Here is a 23,021-nt window from a genome sequence, read left to right on the forward strand (position 1 = left end):
CACCACGACCAAGGCAGTTTATAAAAGGAAGTGTTTAATTGGAAACACGCTCACTGTCTCAGAGGATCAGGGCATGAGCATTGTGGTGGGGAACATGGTCTCCAGTAGGCAGTCATCGAACTGGGGCGGTAGCTGAGAGCTCACAGCTGATCTGAAAGTTGCAGGCAGAAAGAGAGAGAGAGAAGGAAAAAGGAAGAGAGAGGAAGAAGAAGTGGAGGTAGTGAGGGACACACCACACACACACACACAGACAGAGACAGGGACAGGGACAGAGAGACACTTAGCTGACCGGTGTGGGTTTCTGAAACTGCAAAGCCTATCCCCAGTGATGCATCTCTTCCAACAAGTCCACACCTCCCAGTCCTTCCCAAACAGTTCTACCAACTGGGGACCAAACATTGAAACACATGAGTCTACCCACTCAAACCACCACAGTAAGTAAACACAGACTCATCTCTCAGCACAAGGCTATCCAGAAGTTCCGGTTTCTTGGTGAACTCAGTTGTGTTATGTGGATATGCTTTTGTTTTAATCCCAACTGTGGGGTTTTAGTTGGGCTGCAGTTTGTCCACACCTGTTAATTGCCTCGTGCAGGGCTTAGCTTTTGCCGGCTGACATGAAACCGAGGTGAAGAATGGATGGCTAACTCTTGATGCTACAAAGGTCTAGGAACTTTATTAGTTTATACATAGTGAAGACTCTCAACAAGACAGTTGTTTCCCAAATACTATTTGGAGGATTAACTCTTAGTTAAAAGAAATAAGAAAACTGAATACATAAGAGAGAAGGTGAATTGATAGGGACTTTCAGAAGGTAAACATAGAATAAAGAGAAAGGCTAAAGTAATATCCTAAAACAAGTTCTTAGCTTAGTATTTATTTCTCTTAAGTAAAATAAATTTGGGGTCTTAATGATTTCCATAAGTTCTAATAAGCTTTTCATAGCTAAACCTGTAGTGATGTCTTGATTTTCATGTGAATCCTCTCTTTACTAGATGGCTTATAATCATGTTGGAAGTTTTGTGACTCTTTTATATTCATATTATCCCAAGTAAATTTTCTCAGATAGTTGGGAATTTCTCTAAAGAACATGTGTTAGTTTTCTGTAATAAAGCAGTTACTATGTGGGATAATAGGAATGCATGACCAACCTCTGCCTTAGAATTTATTGCTTGGCTGTGTGCACTGACTGTGCAGATAGGCTTCATGTGGTGCCAGCTGGGGAACCACTGTTTCCAGCATCCAGAGTGACCCCGTGCTGTGGTTAGAGCAGTGCCAGCACTGGCTGGAATCCAGGTGGTGCTGTTGTTAGGGACTGGTACTTCTGCACGTTTCTGGTTGTTGCTTGGGCCTCCTCACATGATAGTGGTTCGATTCAAAGAAGATTTCCATGTGTGTATAGCAGAAGCTTTGGATCACAGATGATACAGAGGATCACTTCCATATTACATAAGAGCCAGCTCAGATTTGGGAGGAGGAGAAAGATGATCTAATCCTCATAAGAAAGGAGTGTAAAGAAAATAGACATCCTTTATCAATACCATCTGCTGCCCACTTATGTAAGAGGTACGAAATTCTTCATGTCATTATAGTACCAGGGTAAAGTTCAAGGGTAAGTGTCTCAACATCTGACTCAGGTCTCAGTGCCAGGAAGGCTTCTAAGGGTAACTTAGGTACAAACATTGAACCTAAAAATTAATTTATTTTTTTTTCCATATAAACTCAAGATGAAGGTGGGTAACTCAGGATGACAGCAAAATAGAATCCTATTCAAATGGGTGCAAATAGGCTCTAGGATCTACCAAGAAGCCACTAATCCATACAAATTGTGATACTGAGACAGGTTCCTCACCTGGTTCCTGCTCTGTAAAAGAGAATGTTTTTATTTGATCATTGATGTTTACTTATTTATTTTGGAGGCAGAGTCTTACTATGGAACCCAAGCTGCCTCAGTCCTCTTATCCTCCCAAGGGTTGTAATTAGGAGAGTGTACCACTATGCTTGGCTGGGAATGACTGGTAAAGGTTTTGTTCTCTTTCTTTGGGAATGGTTCTGTGCGGTTCCTAGTTTTATTATCTGATCTTTATTTTTTTTATATTAGAAATGGCGTATGTTTTAGCTTACAGATATTTATAGGCCCAATTTCTGACTGTAAAATGCTTAAAATGTCCTTGGTTTTAATTCAAGCTAAAATTCTAGTAATACTACTTTTAATTTGGTGAATTTCATGTGGCTCTCATTTGAATTTACTCTATTAGTCAAAACATATCTATAAGTCTTTTTGAGATAGCCCTCTCTCCACTTAGGGCTGTGACCAAGGCTCTGTGAGACATTGCCTTGAAGATTCTTAATGACATTTTTACTTATATGACCCTAGCTATTATTCATACCTTTAAAATTCTCTCAGGCTTGGGGATGTAATGGGTCAGCCCTTGGTTTGCATGCATGAAGGCCTGGGTTTGATCTATCACTGAGCCAGAAATCCCTAGGGACTTTCTTGTTTGTGGGGGTAAGCTGGCTCCTTATAAGTCTTGGAAAGGCCTTTCTATTGATATATGGTCCTGTGAAAACAGCCCAAAGTCTAACTGAGGTTTTAGCAAAGAGTCTTCATATCCTCGACTTCATCTTAGCCCTGACACCAGATTTTTTTAGGGACAGCACTTTAGGTTTGGTACTTGGTATCTTAGGTTTAGTAAAGTGAATAAAGAAAATGTAAAGGAGTTTTGGGCACTGTGTGCTATGCTGAAGGACCAGTTGAAAACTGTGCTCATACCTGGAGCCTGTGCTCCCTTAGGTGCTGTGTGGGGGGAACAAGGCTCTGATTTGTACAAGGGGTAAGTGTAACATGTCTGAAGTTGGACTCAGCCAGTGTAAAAGTACAACACAGTAAAAAAAGAGAAAAGGCACATAAGAAAGTTTGGAAGTTTGCAAGGAGGTGATCATCATGATTATCAAAGCAGCTAATTGGTTGAAGTAGACAAGGCAGAAGTGAATAGCCATGAAACACTCATATTTCATGCACTACTAGAAAGTGGGTAAAAAATACAACCTATAAAGGGCTGGATATATCAGTAGTTATAGCACTTATTGTTCTTGCAGAGGACTTAGGTTTGATTGCCAGCACCTATATTATGGCTCACAACCATCTCTAACTCAAGTTCCAAGGGATCTGATACTTTCTTCTGACCTCATGAGCACCTGACATGTGCTTGTGTGTGGTACAGAGACTCACATGAAGGCAAAACCCTAATATAAAAATAGGTAAATAAATGTGTATGTATGTATATGTATGTATATATATAATTATATACATATATATAAATAATCAAAACATTTCACCATTTCACCAGGGAATTTTAAAGATTTGCAAATACATATTAGTGAATAGGTAGTGATTTGATTGAAATCAAGGTTATCAAAGTCATGTAAAATCACTTAGAGGCAGGCTTACTATCACATCAAATTTATAATCTCCATTTTAAACATGGAAAAATTATGTTCACAAAGGTTAACCAAAGTTATATAGCTAGTAAATGGGAGAGCATAGATGGAAAGTCAAATACTTATTCTCAAGCCACAATTTTTTTATTATACAATACTTCTGATCCCTGATAGTGTTTCCCAGGAAACATCATCATTATTTTGACAAAAAACAGTTGTTATTATTGTTTAACTTTTTGAGACAAAGTTTTGCTTTGTAGCTCAGGCTAGACTCAAACTTGCAGTAATCCTCCTGCTTTAATGTCTTGGATGCCTAGATTACAGGTACATGCTACCCATGCTCTGAGGTATGATTGAGAGCATTTACATTGTATTTGTTTTACATATATTGTATTTACATACATTATATTTCATTTACATGCTGTAAGCCATTACAGCATCTAAATGAAAGAGTAGACTCAGAATATATTTCTAATTTTAAAAATATTACTTCCTTCAGAAAATAGTTTTTAATGTTTGATTGAAAATTGTTTTCATCTTTTAAAGTTCAGAAAGGAATATCCGTACACAAAGTATTACATAAGAATAGGGTATTAAATCAGCATAGGGTATGTTGCTATGTATAGTTACTTTAATATGACATTTTCTCTATGTAGTGGAGACCCTCTCATCTCCTATGCTTACAGTGATCCAAGAAGATCCTTGCTTTACAATAAACAAACAATAATGTCCTGAAGAAAAAGACAAGATAATCTTGATTATTCCTATTTCACGGTGCTTTATGAAAATGTACTTAGACTCTGTGGATGGCAGTAAATATTAGTTTGCATTTCAACAGAAGGAGCGGTGACACTTCTAATTGAAGGCTTTCCAAACTAATTGTTAAAACAACAGTACGCAGCCTACTTTCACAGTACAACAAACAAACAAACACAGAATTGCATGAGCTGTTTCTGGTGTAACGTGGCATGGGCCTTTTCTAGTAGTGCATGTAGCCATGGCTGCTTGATGGGAAAGGCTGTGTGACTCCTGAGCATAGCATTTTTTGTTGCTGTAATTGCACTTGCTGTGATTCACACTGTCTTATTTGCCTAGATTTTATAATTCAAATGAAAACATTCCCTTGACATTTGAAAACCTGGAAGGCTTCAGTTATTTTTAAGGAATTAAAATCATTATTACTACCGCTATCACTGCTGTTCATCTGCAGACTATTTTACTAGATGTTTTTAGTATCATTCATACCAACTTGACAGTGAAGATTTGCCCAGTGGCGGTGATGGGAGGAGGACCATGCAGACACACAGCATCCGTGCTGGACTGTTCCGGATCCATGGACATTTGCTGCAGAGATTGACAGCTTCTATTCCGGTGTTTGCCATTCTGTTTCTCTCCTTTGCTCTTTTCTGCCTCCTAGCTTCAGTTTCCTTTATCAGTTGCTTCCTCCTCCCTCTTCCTAGAATCTGCTAGTGCAGATTCCCAGGAGCTGGAACGTGGCTGGCTCAGCTCGTAAACATTGCCCTGTACTGTTTCTTTCACACTTTGAGGGAAGGTGTGTCCTACAGTACCGAAGCCAAAGGAGAGGTTTTGTTGTTGTTGTTGTTGTTTTGTTTGCAGAATTTGGGCCACACAGAATTCTGTCCTGTGTGGGACACAGGTTGAGTTAACCACATGTGGTGTGGAGACTTGCAATCCCCGTCTGTACTACACGGATTTGGTTTTGTCAAAAACACTTGTATATTTGGTATACCTAAAAAGTGAAGTAAAAAGACGACTGTTGGTTGTCTGTTCCACAGTTATTCTTTCTCCTGCCTTTCTTCCTTAATCCTATTCAACTCTGAGTGCCCATGAAGTTCCACAGAGGAGAATCTTGATCATTTAGTACAGATGTCCTTGTCAAGGGACTGGTTTACGTGGGGCTATGTAATGTAATTCTAGAAAAAGACACTTGAGAAGATGAAAGCTAAGAGTTTGTCAGACACTTGCTTACATTTACCTTTTAAAGATGTGTGGACCGTCAGGTTTGCTCCCCTACCTGCCTGCGTGCCTGCCTGCCTGTCTGCCTTCTTCCTGTTAAGTCTTGGATATATTTGTCTTCATGAGTTCTTAGAAATTGCAGCAGCTACATTAGGGCCAATGAGAAGGGACTTTTTTCTTTCTGGGACATTGGCTGAGCAAGAAGGTCAGCTGGGTGCTTTCTCTGCCTCTCTGAGCTAGTAGGCTTTCACCCCAGCATCTGGCTCCTGAGTCTTTATTGGGATTTTGTTTAACAAACAATTAAGGCACGCAACAAGAGTCCAGAGAGCTAAGTTTAGCATACTTTGAGTGGAGAGTAAGTTGGGGAGAAGGACCACACCAGCTCATTCTGAGGTATATGGCATTTCTCTTGCTGCTGCATTTGCCTTCCTTACTGATGGTTACAAGGTCCAGAACTTACTTCAGAAAAGAAACAGGCTAGTATTTGTAGTTGCAATACTTATTCTTTCAGTTATTGGGTAAGCCCATTGATAGGTGGCATCTTGTGAATTCTGCCTAAATACAACGCAATTTGCCTACTACCTACTATTCCATATCTCAAAAGTTTACACACACACACACACACACACACTCATATTTAAGGCATAAGTTTATTTAGCAAAGCTCAGTGTTCACCGAAAATTTAATTATATTTGCACTGGAATTTCTAATAAGACAATGGCAAATGTCTAGATAGTTTAATTAACTTTTTAGTTGTTTTTCGATCTGCAACATACAACCTAGTACATCTTAGTCAGCTCTCCTGTAAAGCCAAGAGGAACGTGTATTCCAGGGCGTGGTCAGATGGCTCAGTTGGTAAGAGCACTTGCTCTGTCAGCTTGAAGACCTGAGTTTGACTCTCTAGCCCCTGTGTCAAAAGCCAGGGACAGCCATGTGTTCCTGTAGGGGTTCAGAGAGAAGTGGATCCCAGAAGCTCACTGGCTAAGCAGCCTGAAGACAATGGTGAGCTTCATGCATACACAAACACACACAGGAGGAGGGAGGAAGAATATGACTATGTATTTTTAAAGGCAAATGACACGTGGGCTTAGTTTCCTAAGTGGAAGCATAATCCTAGGTTCTGCAGTGCAGTAGGTTGGATTAATATAGTGCTTGCCTGCACATGTAGTTTACATTCCAAACTGTAGGCACGGGGATCATTATAATGGGCCATGTGCTCAGAAGTTTACAACTGGGACGACTTTGGCTTGATGACTCAAGTCATTTTTTAGAAGATTTTTTTTTTTTAAATTGACTCAACGTCTACAAATAGAGTAGCATTATAAATTTATAGCCTCATACATTCTTTTTAGTTATTCATGATAATTTTATTTATATTTTAGTGCTTAAAAAAAAAGTACAGACTTTCTGGGCCCAGGAAAATGGCTCAGTGGGAAAAGTGTTTACTGTACGAGATGACTAGAACCCCAGATCTGAGATGAGGAGCCAGGCAGATTGTGGTGTTGGCTGGTTGAAAGAGTTAACTCCTGTTCAAAGAGGCCCTGTTCAAAAATAAGGTGCAGCTCAATAAAGGGAAATACCCAGTGTCAATCTCAGGCTTCTACATGAATGTGCACTGTGAGCACACCCTTATAACACACACACACACACACACACACACAGCACACCACACCACACCACACCACACCACACGGGGCAGTGGGAGGGAGACAGGCGGGCAGAGACAGAGACAAAGTAAAGAAAGACTCTATGATAGCTGTGTCTTGAGATATCACACATAAAGGAGATTTTCACAATAGGAAATTAAAATGAGGTATATCTAACTTTTTAGTTGTTACCTGAGAAAAGTTTTGGATTTAGATTTTAAATTCAAAAATTGTTCATACAACACATTTTGAATATATTGGTTCCCCTCCCTCAATTCTTCTCCCACATTCTCCTGGCAACCACCCACCTAATTTCATGTTCTTTTTCCTGCTTAAAAAAAATAAAAAAAAGAGAAGACCCAAACCAAACCAAACAAACGAAAAAAGCATATGCATGTAGCAAAACAAATTATAGAGTCTGTTTTATGTCGGCCAACCGTTCCCAAGTATGAGGCTTGTCCTGGAGTGTGTCACTCCACCGAAGAAAACTGATTTTTCCCCCCTCTTCCAGCAACTATCAATTACACATAGCTTCTTGAATAGGGACGGAACTTTGTATCTCTCCTCAGTGTTGGGATTTTAGCTGGAATTTGTAAGGCCTTATGTGACGGTCTCTGTGAGTTCCTATGTGCATCCGTCCTGTTGTATCTGGGAAATGCTGTTCCCTTGAAGTTATTCCTTATTTCTGGCTCTTACAGTCTGTTTACCTTCCTTCTTCATGGATCCCTGAGCCTTGAGAGGAAGGAAGTCCTAAAGACATCACTTTTAGAGCTGAGTGCTCCAAAGTCTTTCGCCATGCACACCGTCTATTTGTTGGTTTCTGTGCGGATGATCATCTGCTGCAGGAAGAAGCTTCTCTGATGAGTTGAACAGTGCACTGTCCTGTAGATACAGCAGTATATCATTAGGGGTCATTCTATTGCTATGCTTCTTTAGGAGGGTAACAGTAGTAGGTTTACCCTAGGGTCCATGACCTCTCAGTGCAGAGATTCTTGGCCTCATTAACAGTATCAGGTGTGGCACTTAATACTTGAACTGGCCTTAAATACCATTTTTTAAAATGGTTGGTTACCCCCTAATTTTGTGCCACTATTACACTGGTGGGTATGTCTTTTAGGCAGGTCACTATTATAGCTTGTAGGGTTAATAGCTGGGTGAGATTTTTCTTCTTTGGTAACATGTATAAATACCTTCCAGCACTATGACTGTAAGTCAGTAGGGATGAAGCTTCTCATAGAGCCCAATTTCTCCATGCTCAATGACATACATATGTGGTGTTTTCAGCAATTGGTTGAGGGGGCTAACCAACAGCTTTGGCAATAGCCTATGATTTTATTTATTTATTTATTTATTTAAGGTACAAGTTCTAGCCAGACAAAATTCTAACACTGAGACCTCCTTTGACAATGACTGAAAAAGATGTAACCCACTTGTGGTACTGGGGATTTTATCTGGTAGCGTCTGATATCTACTTGGGTCATTCTTCCCCCCCATTATATGTGACTCTATTTAAATTCATTTTATACAGGAATGTATTTCAGAAAGCTACTACAGTAGTAGATTTCCTTATGCAAGATGGCTGGCTCAGCGGCTAAGAGCACTTAAGAGCACCGGATGCTCTTATAAAGAACCTTGATTCAACTCCCAGCACCCACATTTCAGGCCACAACCATCTCTAACTCCAGTCCTTCCATGGAATCTTACATTCCCTTCCAGCCTCCATCGGCACTGCATGCATGTGGTACACAGACATACACACAGGCTAAACACCAATGCACATACACTAAACTAAAGAAATAGGTAAATATCTATTGATATCCAATCATATAAGAAGGTTGTTCAGAAGACTTTAAGAAAAAAATACCTTTAGAATGTTGATGATGTTTTGCTTTTCATCTTTTTGCTTGTAGTGTGTGTGTGTGTGTGTGCATGCAGCGCTTGTATGTCAGTTTGCATGTGGAGGTCAGAGGACGACTTAGGAGAGTCAGTTATATCCTTCCACTGTATGAATCCTAGGACTGAAGTTAGATTGTGAGACTTGGCAGCCAGTGGCTTTGCCCATGGAGCCATCTTGCCATCCCCTTCTCCATTTTCTTTGCTCTTTCTTTTTCTGTGTGTAATAGACTAATAATTTATAAGGAAAAAAGTAACATACATGACACATTAAAATGGTAAGATATGGGTAGAAAATTAAAATAGATAGATTAGAGAGCACTAGTAAAACAAGACTAAAATATCTTTAAAAAGTAATTGTGTCTATAATTTCGTAGCCCCAATGCTCTCTGGGGGAGTTGGCTGTGCTCAGCCATGGTAGAACAGGTGGTGGAAGGCAGTTCAGCCTTCTGTCTTTGTAGGAGCACTAGCTGTCTGGCTCATCTGTTCTCTCCCTCCCTCTTCCTTCCTTTCTCCCTCTCTGTGAAGTGTTGATTTTATTTTAAGACCTGAATTAAAGAATTGATAAAGTAGCTGTGTGTGAACTTGATGTAAGTTTTTAAATGTGGTATGTATTCAAGGCCATCCTCCCCCCCCCCCCCCCATACAGCACCGGGAATCAAACCCAGGGCCTAGAGCTTCTTGGCAACCTCTGTTACTGAGTTGTCTTCACCTGTAAGATCCTCTCTAATTGTTATTTCAATTTTGTTGTTGCAGTGAGTTGCTGTCCTCTGGCTATGTGGAGAGACACATTGAACATGGAGGCAAGGTTGTAGAAAACAAAGTAAGTGAAATTTTCCTTCCTTTGAGGGTAATCATTTTGAACACTGAGTTTGGGACCTAGGACTTCGTGCTTGGTAGACATACATCTTACCAGTTGAGCTGTACTCCTTACAAGAAAATGGTGCCTGATGTAAAGAATGCCAAAAGTCAGTCTCTTAAAGGGCTCTGCACAATTACCATTGAACAGCCAAGGGCGAAAATCAAGTGCAGTGCATTTGATTGGGGTACAAATGTGAATGTGAGAAGAGGAATACATTCATGTGAAAAATGTAATTGCTGCTTCCTGAGTCTTTAACATTGTAATTTTAATTTTAAAACATTTAAAAATATAATTCTAACACAGAGATGCACATAGAACCATGCATAGACAGATACGTTATTAAAAGAAGGCCCCTATGACTTCTGTACATTTCAAGCTGGATGGTCAGCGAGCCCAGGTGTTGCTTTGCTTACCAAGCCCTGCCTCCGTTCCCTCCAGAGACCCTTGCAAAGACCATCCTCAACTGTGAGGTGGTCCTCTTTGAACTGTAACTGATAATTTTATAAACAAAGCATGTGTCTATTTAGTAGTCAGTTTGTTGGTTCCATAGTAATGGGAACAGGGACTGACATGAACTGATTGGCCTGCTCTTTGATCACCTCCCCCTGCGGGGGGAGCAGCCTTACCAGGCCACAGAGGAAGACAATGCAGACACTCCTGATGACACCTAACAGACTAGAATCAGAAGGAAGAAAAAAAACCCCTCCCCTACCAGTGGACTTGGGGAGGGGAGTGTATGAAGAAGGGGGAGGAAGGAAGGGGTTGGGAGGGGCGGAGGGAGGGAACTAGAGGGGGGATACAAAGTAAATAAAGTATAATAAAGAATAAAAAAAAGAATAAAAGAATTGGAAAGAAAAAAAATCAATTTGTGTTTTAAAGTGTCTCAGAATTTTTTTTTTTGCCCTTCATAAGTTACTTGTTAAAGAAATGAAATTGTTCATCTTAATGTAGTTTCTCACAGTCTAGATTTCAGTGTCGATTATAATTTTATATTTAGAGCAAGTAAAATCCACCTTAGTGAGAACAATTTATTTTGCCTTTAGGGCCTTTTTGGTTTCATTGAATGCATGTTTTATCCAGCATAACCCTGATTTTAAAGTTCTAAGTGAATTAACTGTAATTAATAAAAATAAATAAATAAATTTTAAGACATGATTAAAAAATAAAATTCTGTTATAGCTGTTTTTTACCTTTTGCTCCAAAGTTATAAAAAGTCTTTATGTACAAAAGAGACACATATTTTTATTCTTTCAATAAAACAAAAAATTTCACCTTTAGTTTTTATGTATTCTTTTGATTTGTTTAAAAACTAAGTTCCAGGAGCTGAGGAGATGGCTCAGTCAGAAAAATGTCTACCATGTAAGCATGAGAGCTTTTGTTCTGATGTCCAGCGCCTGTGTGAAAAGCCAGGCTAGAGGCACACCTGTAATCCATCCCTGGGGAGACAGAGACAGATGTCAGGGCCTGGTGGCCAGCTAGGTTTAACCAAATTGATTACAGGAGATGCTGACATCAGCCTCTGGTCTTTCCACTCACAGGCCTTCATGTGGGTGCGCATACAAGTACACACACATACATGCCATGTTCATTTGTCCCCTCACAATAAAAATAAAATGAAATTCGAAGTGTAACCCTGTATGTAGAGTATATGTTTTTGTGTTTGATATGAGCTTCATTTTTTTTTTTTTAAATGTCTACACCTGGGTTCCAGTTAAATTGTGTTCCTTATAAATGATGAGAGCTACTGTCTGAATATCTGCCAAATGTCAGAGACATAATGTTCTCTGCCTCATAATCAATAGAACATTGGAGATACGTATTATCTACTTTTTATAAGGGAATACAACTAAGAACCAGTGAAGTTTTAAATTCTGCCAGAGACAAATTACAGTGACAAACAACACTGGAATTTAAGTCCAAGATCATCTGATATTATTTCATGTGAAGAATTGTTTTTATGTATGTATTTATGTGCACATTTTTAATATATTTTTGTTTTTTGAGAAAGATACACTCTGTAGTCTGGGCTGGCCTCAAATGTTCATCAATCCTCCTGCCTCAGCCTTTCAAAAGCTCAAATTACAGGCATGAGCAACCATACCTGGCATCAAGAAATACAGCTTTCAACTTTGAGTGTAGAGAACAGCAACTTTGGATTTGAGAGAGAGGGAAATGGAGGCAATAAATACTGACAACATAGCCCAAACCAGTTTGCTGGTTTAACCTAGAGTCTTTGTTCGTCTGTTTGATTTTCTTTTTGTGTTGTTTCTGTTTATTTGTTTTGAGGGGTAGTCCTAGAATGGAAATAGATCTGTTAGTATTCTGGGTAACTGAAGTTTCCAGTTACATAGTATCACAATACTACTACTGATAATAACTAGCATTCGTTGCTAATGATTTGGTCGTACACTCACTTATCTGTGCTTCACCCTCAGAGTAACCCGTCATCATCAATAAAACTGCCCTCCTGCTTTACAGAGAGGCCACACTGCCGTTTGAGGCTAGACTAACTTCCTGGCCGAGCTTCTGTCAGATCTTCTAGCAGATAGGCTATAGTACATAAATTAGGAGGGCCATGAGAAGTCGAAGTGGATTTTATTAGGCCTTTTGGAATGCACTTGTAATTGATTTTGGACATTTCTAATAACAATAACAGTAAGGTTATTTTATTTATTTATTTTTTTACCCACAAGCTACAGTGGGAATTTACCTACAGTCCCTGTAGGTTTTCTCTCATCTTGGGTTCAACTAATTTTGGTTAGTTTTTCTGAATTCTCAGGTGCCTGCTTCGTTTTCCCCACATGAGCATCTTAAAAAAAGAACCCTAGCACAAGTTTTCAAATATTAAGTGAGTAATGGAAAACCATTTTCATGTACCAGAAACCTGTACATGTTGGGGAGGGGGCATATTCCCTCAAGGTCAGAAAGCAAAGTAAGTATTGCTGTGGAGACGTGGTTTATCTGACACCAATGAGGAGAGGTCATGCCCCATCATTAGTATAATTAGTCCTGATAGTATTTTTGTTAAATTCTTTTATCTCTGATGATAATAACAAAAAGGCAATGCCAGTGAGTGTCAACCTGTAGTAGCTCAAGTTATTTCTAAATATAATTTTTCCAGCTTGCCTTTGTGTTAGGTGTGTAAGGTTAGCTGTGTCGAGAGAGTGATGACTTTGGCTGGTAACTGACTGGCTACGAGTGTTTGACTTGGCTGCATCTGATTCTCACCAGAAATCATAGCTTCAGAGTTCTGATTGGGTTCTCAGTGGCAGGGGAAAGGTGGAGATGAATAGAAAGAAGTGTGGGTCAAGGTTAAGGTCAGGAATGCCATGTGATGGGGAGCGCGTGTCAGAGGAGAAAGAACTTAATGGGCAGAGAGCTCATTGTGACACTAGAGGAGCCTTTTACTCTGATGAAATGTATTGTAATTTACATTAAAAACATTCTATACTTTAAAAAAATGACAGTTCACGGATCCTTTTATATGCAACTCAAATTGTTCCATATAACTGAATAGTACAAAAAAAAAAAAAAGGCTTGAATTGTTTCTTTTTGATCCCAGGAAGGAAAAAATTAGGTATTAAGCAATCAGTGCATTTTATAACTGTTTGTTATAGCAGAAAAGACGAATGCAGAAGTCAGTCTGCTTTTGCTTATCTTGGACATTAAGTCTCCTTATTGATTCTCAAGACTGCTCTAACCCTTCAGAGTCCTGGCCATTAAGGAGGAGAGAAACACCGGCGTGCAGTGTACTCCGCTGCCTGGGTTGGAGCAGAGGCGCCCTCAGCATGGAGTCAGCTGTAGATCGCCTGTCTTTTCTCAAGGAGCTTCTTAGCGTATCTTCAGTTTTGGAAGCCGTATCTGAGATTCAATGCCAAGTGATCTATGCCTTGCACTTCTCTCCGCCCCGTCCCTGTCCTTTCCTACCTTCCCTACCCGCCTCTTCCTTTTCCTTCTTTTTCTCTCTCATCCAGGCTTTACTAGGTAGCTCAGGCTGGCCTTGAACTTGGTTTTCCCTGACACATCCTGCTGAGTGCTGCAGTTGCAGTGAGTGAGCCTCCGTGCCTTGCTTGCTAAACCATTTTTCACTTCATTCTTTATATTTTTAAAGAACTCAGCAGCAGCCTTCCTTTTCCAAGATGCCTCTCACTTACAACTTTGTCTTATATTTGAGACCTATGTTTTTTTTTTGTTTTGTTTTGTTTTGTTTTTTTGTCTAGTGCAGTAGATTTTCCAGAGACTCTTGGATAACACTTAGTTACCTTAAGAGTCACTGAGTCATATGGGCCACGGAGATGATTTTAGAAAGTAATAAAAAAAAAATGGATCTATTTATAGAAGCTGTTACTTAAGCTTAAACTTAAATCCTGGGCTGTGTGGAGATAGGGAGGCCTCCATCCAAGTGAAAGGAATTCAGTGATGTGCATTTTAAAGGCTGGCTGGTGGGGACTGCAGCCAAAAATCTGCAGTCCTCAGAGGTGCTTTACCCACTGGGCTCTATCCACAGCCCTGGAACATAAATTCTTTTTTTTTTTTAATGTATTTATTTTAATTTTATGTATGCATTGGTATTTTGCCTACAAGTATGTCTGAGTGAGAGTGTCAGATCTTGGGGTTAACAGACAGCTGTGAGCTGCCATGTGGGGACTGGGAATTGAACCCAGATCCTCTGGAAGAGCAGTCAGTGCTCTTAACCAATGAGCCATCTCTCCGGCCCAGAACATAAATTCTTTTTTTTTTTTTAACTTTTATTAATTACACTTTATTCACTTTGTATCCCACCATAAACTCCTCCCACCTCCCCTCCCAAGCCCACATTCCATCCCCCTTCTTCACGAATGCCCCTCCCCAAGTCCACTGATAGGGGAGGTCCCCCTCTCCTTCCTTCTGATCTTAGTCTATCAGATCACATCAGGAATGGCTGCATTGTCATCTTCTGTGGCCTGGTAAGGCTGCTCTCTCCTCAGGGGGAGGTGATCAAAGAACAGGCCAATCAGATTATGTCAGAGGCAGTCCCTCTTCCCATTACTATGTAACCACTTGGACACTGAACTGTCATGGGCTACATCTGTGCAGGGGTTCTAGGTTATCTCCATGCATGGTACTTGGTTGGAGTATGAGTCTCTGGAAAGACCCCTGTGTTCAAATTTTCTGGTTCTGTTGCCCTCCTTGTGGAGTTGCTGTTCTCTCCAGATCTTACTATTTCCCACTTCTTTCATAAGATTCCATGCACATTGCCCAACAGTTGGCCTTAAGTCTCAGCATCTGCTTTGATAGTCTGTAGGGCAGAGCCTTTCAGAGGCCCTCTGTGGCAGGTTCCTAACTTGTTTCTTGTTTTCCTCTTCTTCTAATGTCCATCTTCTTTGCCTTTCAGGATGGGGATTGAGCATTTTAGTCAGGGTCCTCCCTCTTGATTAGTTTCTTTAGATGTGCAAATTTTAGTAGGTTTATCCTATATTATACATCTATATGAGTGAGTATATACTCTGTGTGTGTTTCTGCTTCTGGGACAGCTCACTCAGGATGATCCTTTCCAGTTCCCACCATTTACCTGCAAATTTCATGATTTCCTTATTTTTCATTGCAGAGTAAAACTCCATTGTGTAGATATACCACAATTTCTGCATCCATTCTTCAGTTGAGGGGCATCTGGGCTATTTCCAGCTTCTGGCTATTACAAATAAAGCTGCTACAAACATGGTTGAGCAAACGTCCTTATTGTGTACTTGAGCCTCTTTTGGATATATGCCTAGGCGTGGTATGGCTGGATCTTGAGGAAGCGTTATTCCTAGTTGTCTGAGAAAGTGCCAGATTGATTTCCAGAGTGGTTGTACCAGTTTACATTCCCACCAGCAGTGGAAGAGGGTTCCCCTTTCTCCACAACCTCTCCACTTGAGTTGTTGATCTTGGCCATTCTGATGGGTGTAAGGTGAAATCTCAGGGTTGTTTTGATTTGTATTTCCCTAATGGCTAATGAGGTTGAGCATTTCTTTAAGTGTTTCTCTGCCATTTGATATTCCTCTATCGAGAATTCTCTGTTTGGCTCTGTTCCCCATTTTTTAATTGGATTACTTGGTTTGTTGCTTTTCAGCTTCTTTAGTTCTTTATATATGCTGGATAATAGCCGTCTGTCAGATAAAGGGTTAGTGAAGATTCTTTCCCAATCTGTAGACGTTCTTTTTGTTTTGATGACGGTGTCCTTTGCTTTACAGAAGCTTTTTAGTCTCATGAGGTCTCATTTATTGATTGTTGCTCTTAGAGCCTGTGCTGTTGGTGTTCTGTTCAGGAAGTTGTCTCCTATACCAATGAGTTCTAGGGTCTTCCCCACTTTTTCTTCTAACGATTTAATGTGTCTGGTTTTATGTTGAGGTCTTTGATCCACTTGGACTTTAGTTTTATGCAGGGTGATAAGTATGGATCTATTTCATTTTTCTACATGTAGATATCCAGTTAGACCAGGACCATTTGTTGAAGATGCTATCTTTTTTCCATTGTATAGTTTTAGCATCTTTGTCACAGATCAGGTGTCCATAAGTGTGTGGGTTTATTTCTGGGTCTTCTGTTCAATTCCATTGATCCACCATTCTGTTTCTGTGCGAGTTCCATGCAGTTTTTATTACTGTTATTCTATAGTACAGCTTAAGATCAGGGATGGAGATACCTCCAGAAGATCTTTTATTGTAGAGGATTGTTTTAGCAATTCTGGGTTTCTTGTTATTCCATATGAAGTTGAGAATTTTTCTTCCAAGGTCTGCAAAGAATTGTGTTGGTAATTTGATGGGAATTGCATTGAATCTGTAGATTGCTTTTGGTAAAATGGCCATTTTTACTATGTTAATCCTGCCAAGCCCTGAGCATGGGAGATCTTTCCATCTTCTGATATCTTCTTCTAATTCTTTCTTCAGAGATTTGAAATTTTTTTCATACAAGTCTTTGACTTCCTTGGTTAGGGTTACACCAAGGTATTTTATGTCATTTGTGGCTATTGTGAAGGGTGTTGTTTCCCTAATTTCTTTCTCAGCCCTTTTGTCTTTTGTATACAGGAGGGCTACTGATTTTTTTTTTTTTTTGAGTTAATTTTGTTTCTGGCCACTTTGCTGAAAGTATTTATCAGCTGGAGGAGTTCCTTGGTAGAATTTTTGGGGTCACTCACGTATACTATCATATCATCTGCAAATAGTGATAATTTGACTTCTTCCTGATCTCTTTCAACTGTCTGCAAGGACTTCCAGAACTATGTTGAAGAGATATGGAGAGAGTGGGCAGCCTTGTCTTGTCCCTGATTTCAGTGGGATTGCTTTAAGTTTCTCTCCGTTCAGTTTGATGTTGGCTATAGGCTTGCTGTATATTGCCTTTACTATGTTTAGATATGTGCCTTGTATCCCTGATCTCTCCAATACTTTAAACATGAATGGATGTTGGATTTTGTCAAATGCTTTTTCAGTATCTAAGGAGATTATCATGTGGTTTTTTCTTTCAGTTTGTTAATATGGTGGATCACATTGATGGATTTCCGTATATTGAACCACCCCTGCATACCTGGGATGAAGCCTACTTGGTCATAGTGGATAATATGTTTGATGTGTTCTTGTATTCAGTTTGCAAGATTTTGTTGAGAATTTTTGCATCAATGTTCATAAGGGAGATTGGCCTGAAATTCTCTTTCTTTGTTGGGTCTTTGTGAGGTTTAGGTACCAAGGTGACTGTGGCTTTATAGAATGAGTTTGGTAGTGTTCCTTCTTTTTCTATTTTGTGGAATAGTCTGGAGAGAACTGGAATTACCTCTTCTTTGAAGGTCTGGTAGAATTCTACGCTGAAACCATCTGGTCCTGGGCTTTTTTGGATGGGAGACATTTGTGACTGCTTCTATTTCCTTGGGGGATATAGGACTATTTAATTGATTTACCTGGTCTTGATTCAGCTTTGGTAAGTGGAATCGATCAAGAAAATTGTCCATTTCATTTAGATTTTCAAATTTTGTGGCATACGGACTTTTGAAGTAAGTCCTAATGATTATTTAGATTTCCTCAGTGTCTGTAGTTATGTCCCCCTTTTCATTTCTGATTTTGTTGATTTGGATGGTGTCTCTCTGCCTTTTAGTTAGTTTGGCTAAGGGTTTGTCTATCTTGTTGATTTTCTCAAAGAACCAGCTCTTGGTTTCATTGATTCTTTGAATTGTTTTATTTGTTTCTAATTGATTGATTTCAGCCCTGAGTTTGATTATTTCCAGCCATTTACTCCTTTTTGGTGTGTCTGCTTCTTCTTTTTCTAAGGTTTTCAGGTGAGTCATTAAGTTGCTTGAATGAGCTGTCTCGGATTTTTTCTTGAAGGCACTTAGTGCTATGAACTTTCCTCTTAGCACTGCTTTCATTGTGTCCCACAAGTTTGGGTATGTTGTGCCTTCATTTTCATTGAATTCTAGGAAGACTTTAATTTCTTTCTTTATTTCTTCCCTGACCCAGCTGTCATTTAGTAGCAAGTTGTTCAGTTTCTATATGTGTGTAGGCTTTTTGTTATTTCTGTTGTTGTTGAGGTCCAGCCTTATTCCATGGTGATCAGATAGGATACAAGGGATTATTTCAATCTTCTTGTATCTGTTGAGGCTCGCTTTGTGACCAAACATATGGTCTATTTTGGAGAAGGTTCCATGAGGTGCTGAGAAGAAGGTAAATTCTTTTGTGTTTGGGTGTAAGGTTCTGTAAATGTCTGTTAGGTCCATTTGATTCATGACCTCTGTTAGAGACATTGTTTCTTTGTTTAATTTCTGTTTTGTTGACATGTCCTTTGTTGAGAGTGGGGTGTTGAAGTCTCCCACTATTAATGTGTGGGGATCTATGTGTGGTTTAAGTTTTATCAGTGTTTCTTTTACAAATGTGGGTGCCCTTGTATTTGGGGCATAGATGTTCAGGATTGTGATGTCTTCCTGGTGGAATTTTCCCTTGATGAGTATGAAGTGTCCTTCCCCATCACTCTTGGTTAATTTTGGTTGAAAGTCTATTTTATAAGATATTAGAATGGCTACTCCTGCTTGCTTCTTGGGTCCATTTGCTTGGAAAGCAGTCTTCCAGCCTTTTACCCTCAGGTAATTGTCTATCTTTGTGGCTTAGGTGTGTTTCTTGTATGCAGCAGATTGCTGGGTCTTGTTTACACATCAATTCTGTTGTTCTGTGTCTTTTTATTAGAGAATTGAGTCTATTGATGTTGAGAGAGATTAATGACCAGTGGCTGTTAGATCCTTTGATTTTGATGTTGGCTGTGGTCGTAAGTTTGTGTGCTTGGTTGCTTATTGTTTTACTGTAGTAAGGTTAATTATTTCCTGTGTTTCCTTGAATGTAGCTAGTTTTCTTGGGTTGTATTTTTCCTTCTAAAAAAATAAAAAAGTGTCTCGTGTAATGCTGGATTTGTGTGTAGGTATTGTTGAGATTTGTTTTTGTCATTGAATATCTTGTTTTCTCCATCCATGAGGACTGAGAGTTTTGCTGGGTATAGTAGCCTGGGCTGACATCTGTGTTCTCTTAGGGTCTGCATCATGTCTGTCCAGGCCCTTCTGGCTTTCATAGTTTGTGTTGAAAAGTCAGGTGTGATTCTAATGGGTTTGCCATTATATGTTACTTGGCCTTTTTCCCTTGCAGCTTTTAGCATTTTTTTCTTTGTTCTGTATACTTACTGTTTTGATTATTATGTGGCAGGAGGATTTTCTTTTCTGGTCTAATTTATTGGGTGTTCTGTAGGCCACCACAACACCCAATTGGTCTCTCCTTTAAGTTTGGGAAATTTTCTTCAATGATTTTGTTGAAAATATTTTCTGGGCCTTGGGGGAGGGAATCTTCTTTTTCCTCTATTCCTATTATTCTTAAGTGTTGTCTTTTTATGTTGTCTTGCATTTCTTGGATGGTTTGTGTCAGGAATTTTTTAGATTTAACATTTTCTTTGACAGATACATTGATTTCTTCCATTGTATCATTCACACCTGAGATTCTCTCTTCCGTCTTTTGTAGTCTGTTGGTTATGCTTACCTCTGTAGTTCCTGTTTTCTTCTCTAAGTTCTTCCTCTCCACAATTTCCTCCATTTGTGTTTTCTTTATTTTTTTTTAATTCTATCTTCAGATCTTGATCAGTTTTGTTGATTTCCTTCACCTGTCTGACTGTATTTTCCTTCAATTCTTTCAGCTGTTTGTTTGAACAAGCCTCTTTTTGGCTGCAACTTCCTGTATTTCTTTACAGATGGCTATAATCCATTTGTTTTTATCTTCCTCTAGGTCTTTACACTTTTTTTTTGTTTGTTTCCTCTGTTATCTGCTTCATGAGCATAGATGTTAGGTCATCTTCTTGAATTTCAATTATGCTGTGGTGTCCAGCGTTACTTGCCCCTGGATAACTGGGTTCTGGAGATGCCATATTGCTCTGTCTTTTGTTGGCTGAGCATTTACACTGGCCTCTAACCATTGGGCTATCTTAGGTGTTTGGAGTTAGTTTCTGGTGGTTCCTGGAATCCTGTGGTAGGAAGATGGTTTTTCCTGAAGGAAGCCTTCTCAGCTTTTTGGGTATAGTCACTGTATGGCTGGTGTTTTTCAGGAGTTGCCACAGCTCACCTCAGGCGTAAAGACCTGGGTAACTGTGGTCCTTGTTAGTCTAGAGGGCTCTTTTCTCACCTTGAGAATTCCTGGAGACAGCTGCCCTGCTTCTGGGTTTCTTGCTGTAAATTTAGTGAGCTGCTGCTGTAACCTGGGTATCCTGTGGTTTGGTTAGTTTTGTTAGGGTAACTGGTTGCCCCTTGGAGCAGTATTTGGGGGTTGATCTCAGGGATCCCAGGCTTCTGTAGGTCTGAGGTTGGGGCTCTGTGCCCCAGTACCCAAGCTGTAATCTGTGGTGGGTGAGTACTGCACTCCTGGTTGCAGCAGGCTAGCTGGTACACAGCAGTTCCCTGGGTTGGGCCGGTCTGTGGGACCTCTTCCAGGGATATACTGGGTGGCCTAAGTTCGTCCCCTTTGCTTCGTTCCCTGTGGGGATTTCTCCCGACAGGGACTCTAAGTGTCTGATGTCCTGGGGTGTATAGTTCTGTCTGTGAGGAATAGTTGATGCAGAGCAGGTCTCTGGGCTGGCGGCACGCAAGCTTGCCAGTTTGTGGGACCTTTTCCAGGGATATACTGGATGACCTAATTTGAGTCCCCGTTTCCTTCCTTCCCTGTGGGGTTTTCTCCTGACAAGGACTCCCAGTCTCTGTTGCCCTGGGGCACAGAGCTCTATCTGTGCCAGAGAGCTGGGCAAGTAGCAAGTCTCTGTGCTTGTGGCTGGAGCCCAGTTCAGTGATGGCGGCTTGTACCCACCATTCTGCAAGACCTTTTCCAGGGAAAGACTGGGTGACCAGTTCTATTTCCTTCCTGCCCTGTGGGTTTTTCTCGTGACTGGGACTCCCCGTTTCTGGTGTTTTTGTGCCCACCAATCAGCCTGGGAAGGTGATCAGGACACACAGGCCTGTGGCTCTGGTCTGGCGACCTAGTGCCTGTGCGACCCAGGATCTCTTCCGGGTTCTGGCTGGGTGACCTGAGCGTGGACCCGACTGATTCCCACGCTGTGGGGGTTTCTTCTCACCTGGGAAACACGATCGCTATTGTTTTAGGGCCCAGAAGTCAGTCTCTTGGTTGCTGTATGGAAAATGTCCTGCTCCTCAGACGCAGTGTTCTCCTGGCACCGCCATCTTGTCCCTCCAGAACATTAATTATTAAACAGAGTATATGCTTGTGAAGTGTATAAACTGATTACAAATAACCAATGAAGCAATGATAGGAATATTCAGCAGTATAGCTACCATGAGTTGGAGTCTGTTGGGTTTTTTATTTTTGCTTGCTTATTTTGTTTCACCTGCACTTTCTGGGAGATTCGGGTTAAGCACTCTCAACTCAGCTTGAGTTGTGAGAGCAGGACCTTCATTGCAGGATGGAAGGCACAGTCGGGTGTGTCTCCACCTGTACATTCACAGGCCCCACCCTAGTTCAGAATAAAAAAAACTTCAGGTTACATCGATGCAGATATGGGATGTGCCTCAATTACTTTTTCTATTGTTGTGAAGAGACACCAGCCAAGTCAGCGTATGAAAGAAAGCATTTAACTGCAGGCGGGCTTGCTTAAAGTTTCAGAGGGCGAGTGTATGATGTAAGTTATGGTGAGAAGCATACCAGTAAGCAGGCAGGCGTGGCACTGGAGCAGTAGCTGAGAGCTTATATCTGATCCACAAGCAAAAACTGGGGAGAGAGGGAAGTGAAGTACTCACTGGTTGTGGCACAGGCTTTTGAAACCTTAAAGCCTACCCTGCAGTGACAAACCTCCTCCAACAAGGGCATTCCTCCTAATCTTTCCCCAAAACAAGTCCAACAAGCATTCAACTATATGAACCTATGGGAGCCATTCTCATTCAAAACACCACAGAATATTTTACATTGATCAAAACTAAGGTACTACAAGTAAAAAAACAAAACAAAACAAAAAACAAAACAAAAAACTTCAGAATAGGGTTACTTAGAAAGCCTCCTTAAGTCTTGCTGGAGCCAGCCGGGCAGAGTTGAACGGTTCTTGAGTTGGGAGTGAGGATTAAAATTAATAAAATAAACACACAGCTTACAGGAAACTTTTTAAAGGTCCAGACTCAGCCACAGCAAAAGACAGGCTGCTGCAGCAAGCAGTGCCAACAGCAAGTTTTAAGTCTCTGCCTCCTCCTCTGCCTCCAGCCTTCTGACCACTTTATTTTTTGAGGAGTTACTTTTAGCCAGTAAAACATCTCAGAACAATAGGTTAATTTGTACAAGGAGCCTGAGGAAGAGGTGTAATCCTCACAAGCTATCCCACCTGTTGTCACAAACAAAAGGAGATGGACTTGCAAGTTCTCCTTTGCCATTAGTAAAGGCCTCTTAAAAGCCATCTCTCCTCCGAGATTTAAATATCAAAGCAGGCCGCTGAGTCACAGCTCCCGACATGTCCCCCTTTTTTATATTTTTAAATTTTGCCATAACTTAAGAGTTATGGAGCAGAAGATTGTGGCTGTCTTAGGTTGTTTTTCTCGAAAGGTATATATTTTTTATTTATGTCCCCATTTTTGGGTCAATATTTGTACATAAATTTTTATACACCCCAGAGAAAACTTACCCATCTCTGACTACCAACCTCTGCTAGGGTGGATACTGTGATATGATCTTGTGCAGATCAGCT

General features: G+C 40.3%; 1 protein-coding gene across 23 annotated transcripts in view; it reads left to right on the forward strand.

Moving 5' to 3' along the window:
- Adam22 (ADAM metallopeptidase domain 22) overlaps window positions 1-23,021 on the forward strand; it is a 229,000-nt gene that overhangs the window by 89,042 nt on the left and 116,937 nt on the right. For all 23 annotated transcript variants that reach the window (XM_060373788.1, XM_060373789.1, XM_060373791.1 and 20 more), the window contains exon 4: window positions 9,713-9,779. In XM_060373788.1, coding sequence (XP_060229771.1) covers window positions 9,713-9,779 — 67 coding nt within the window. The remainder of the gene's footprint in view (window positions 1-9,712; window positions 9,780-23,021) is intronic.

Source organism: Meriones unguiculatus, chromosome 21, assembly GCF_030254825.1.
Source record: "Meriones unguiculatus strain TT.TT164.6M chromosome 21, Bangor_MerUng_6.1, whole genome shotgun sequence".
In the NCBI taxonomy this organism is placed as follows: domain Eukaryota; kingdom Metazoa; phylum Chordata; class Mammalia; order Rodentia; family Muridae; genus Meriones; species Meriones unguiculatus.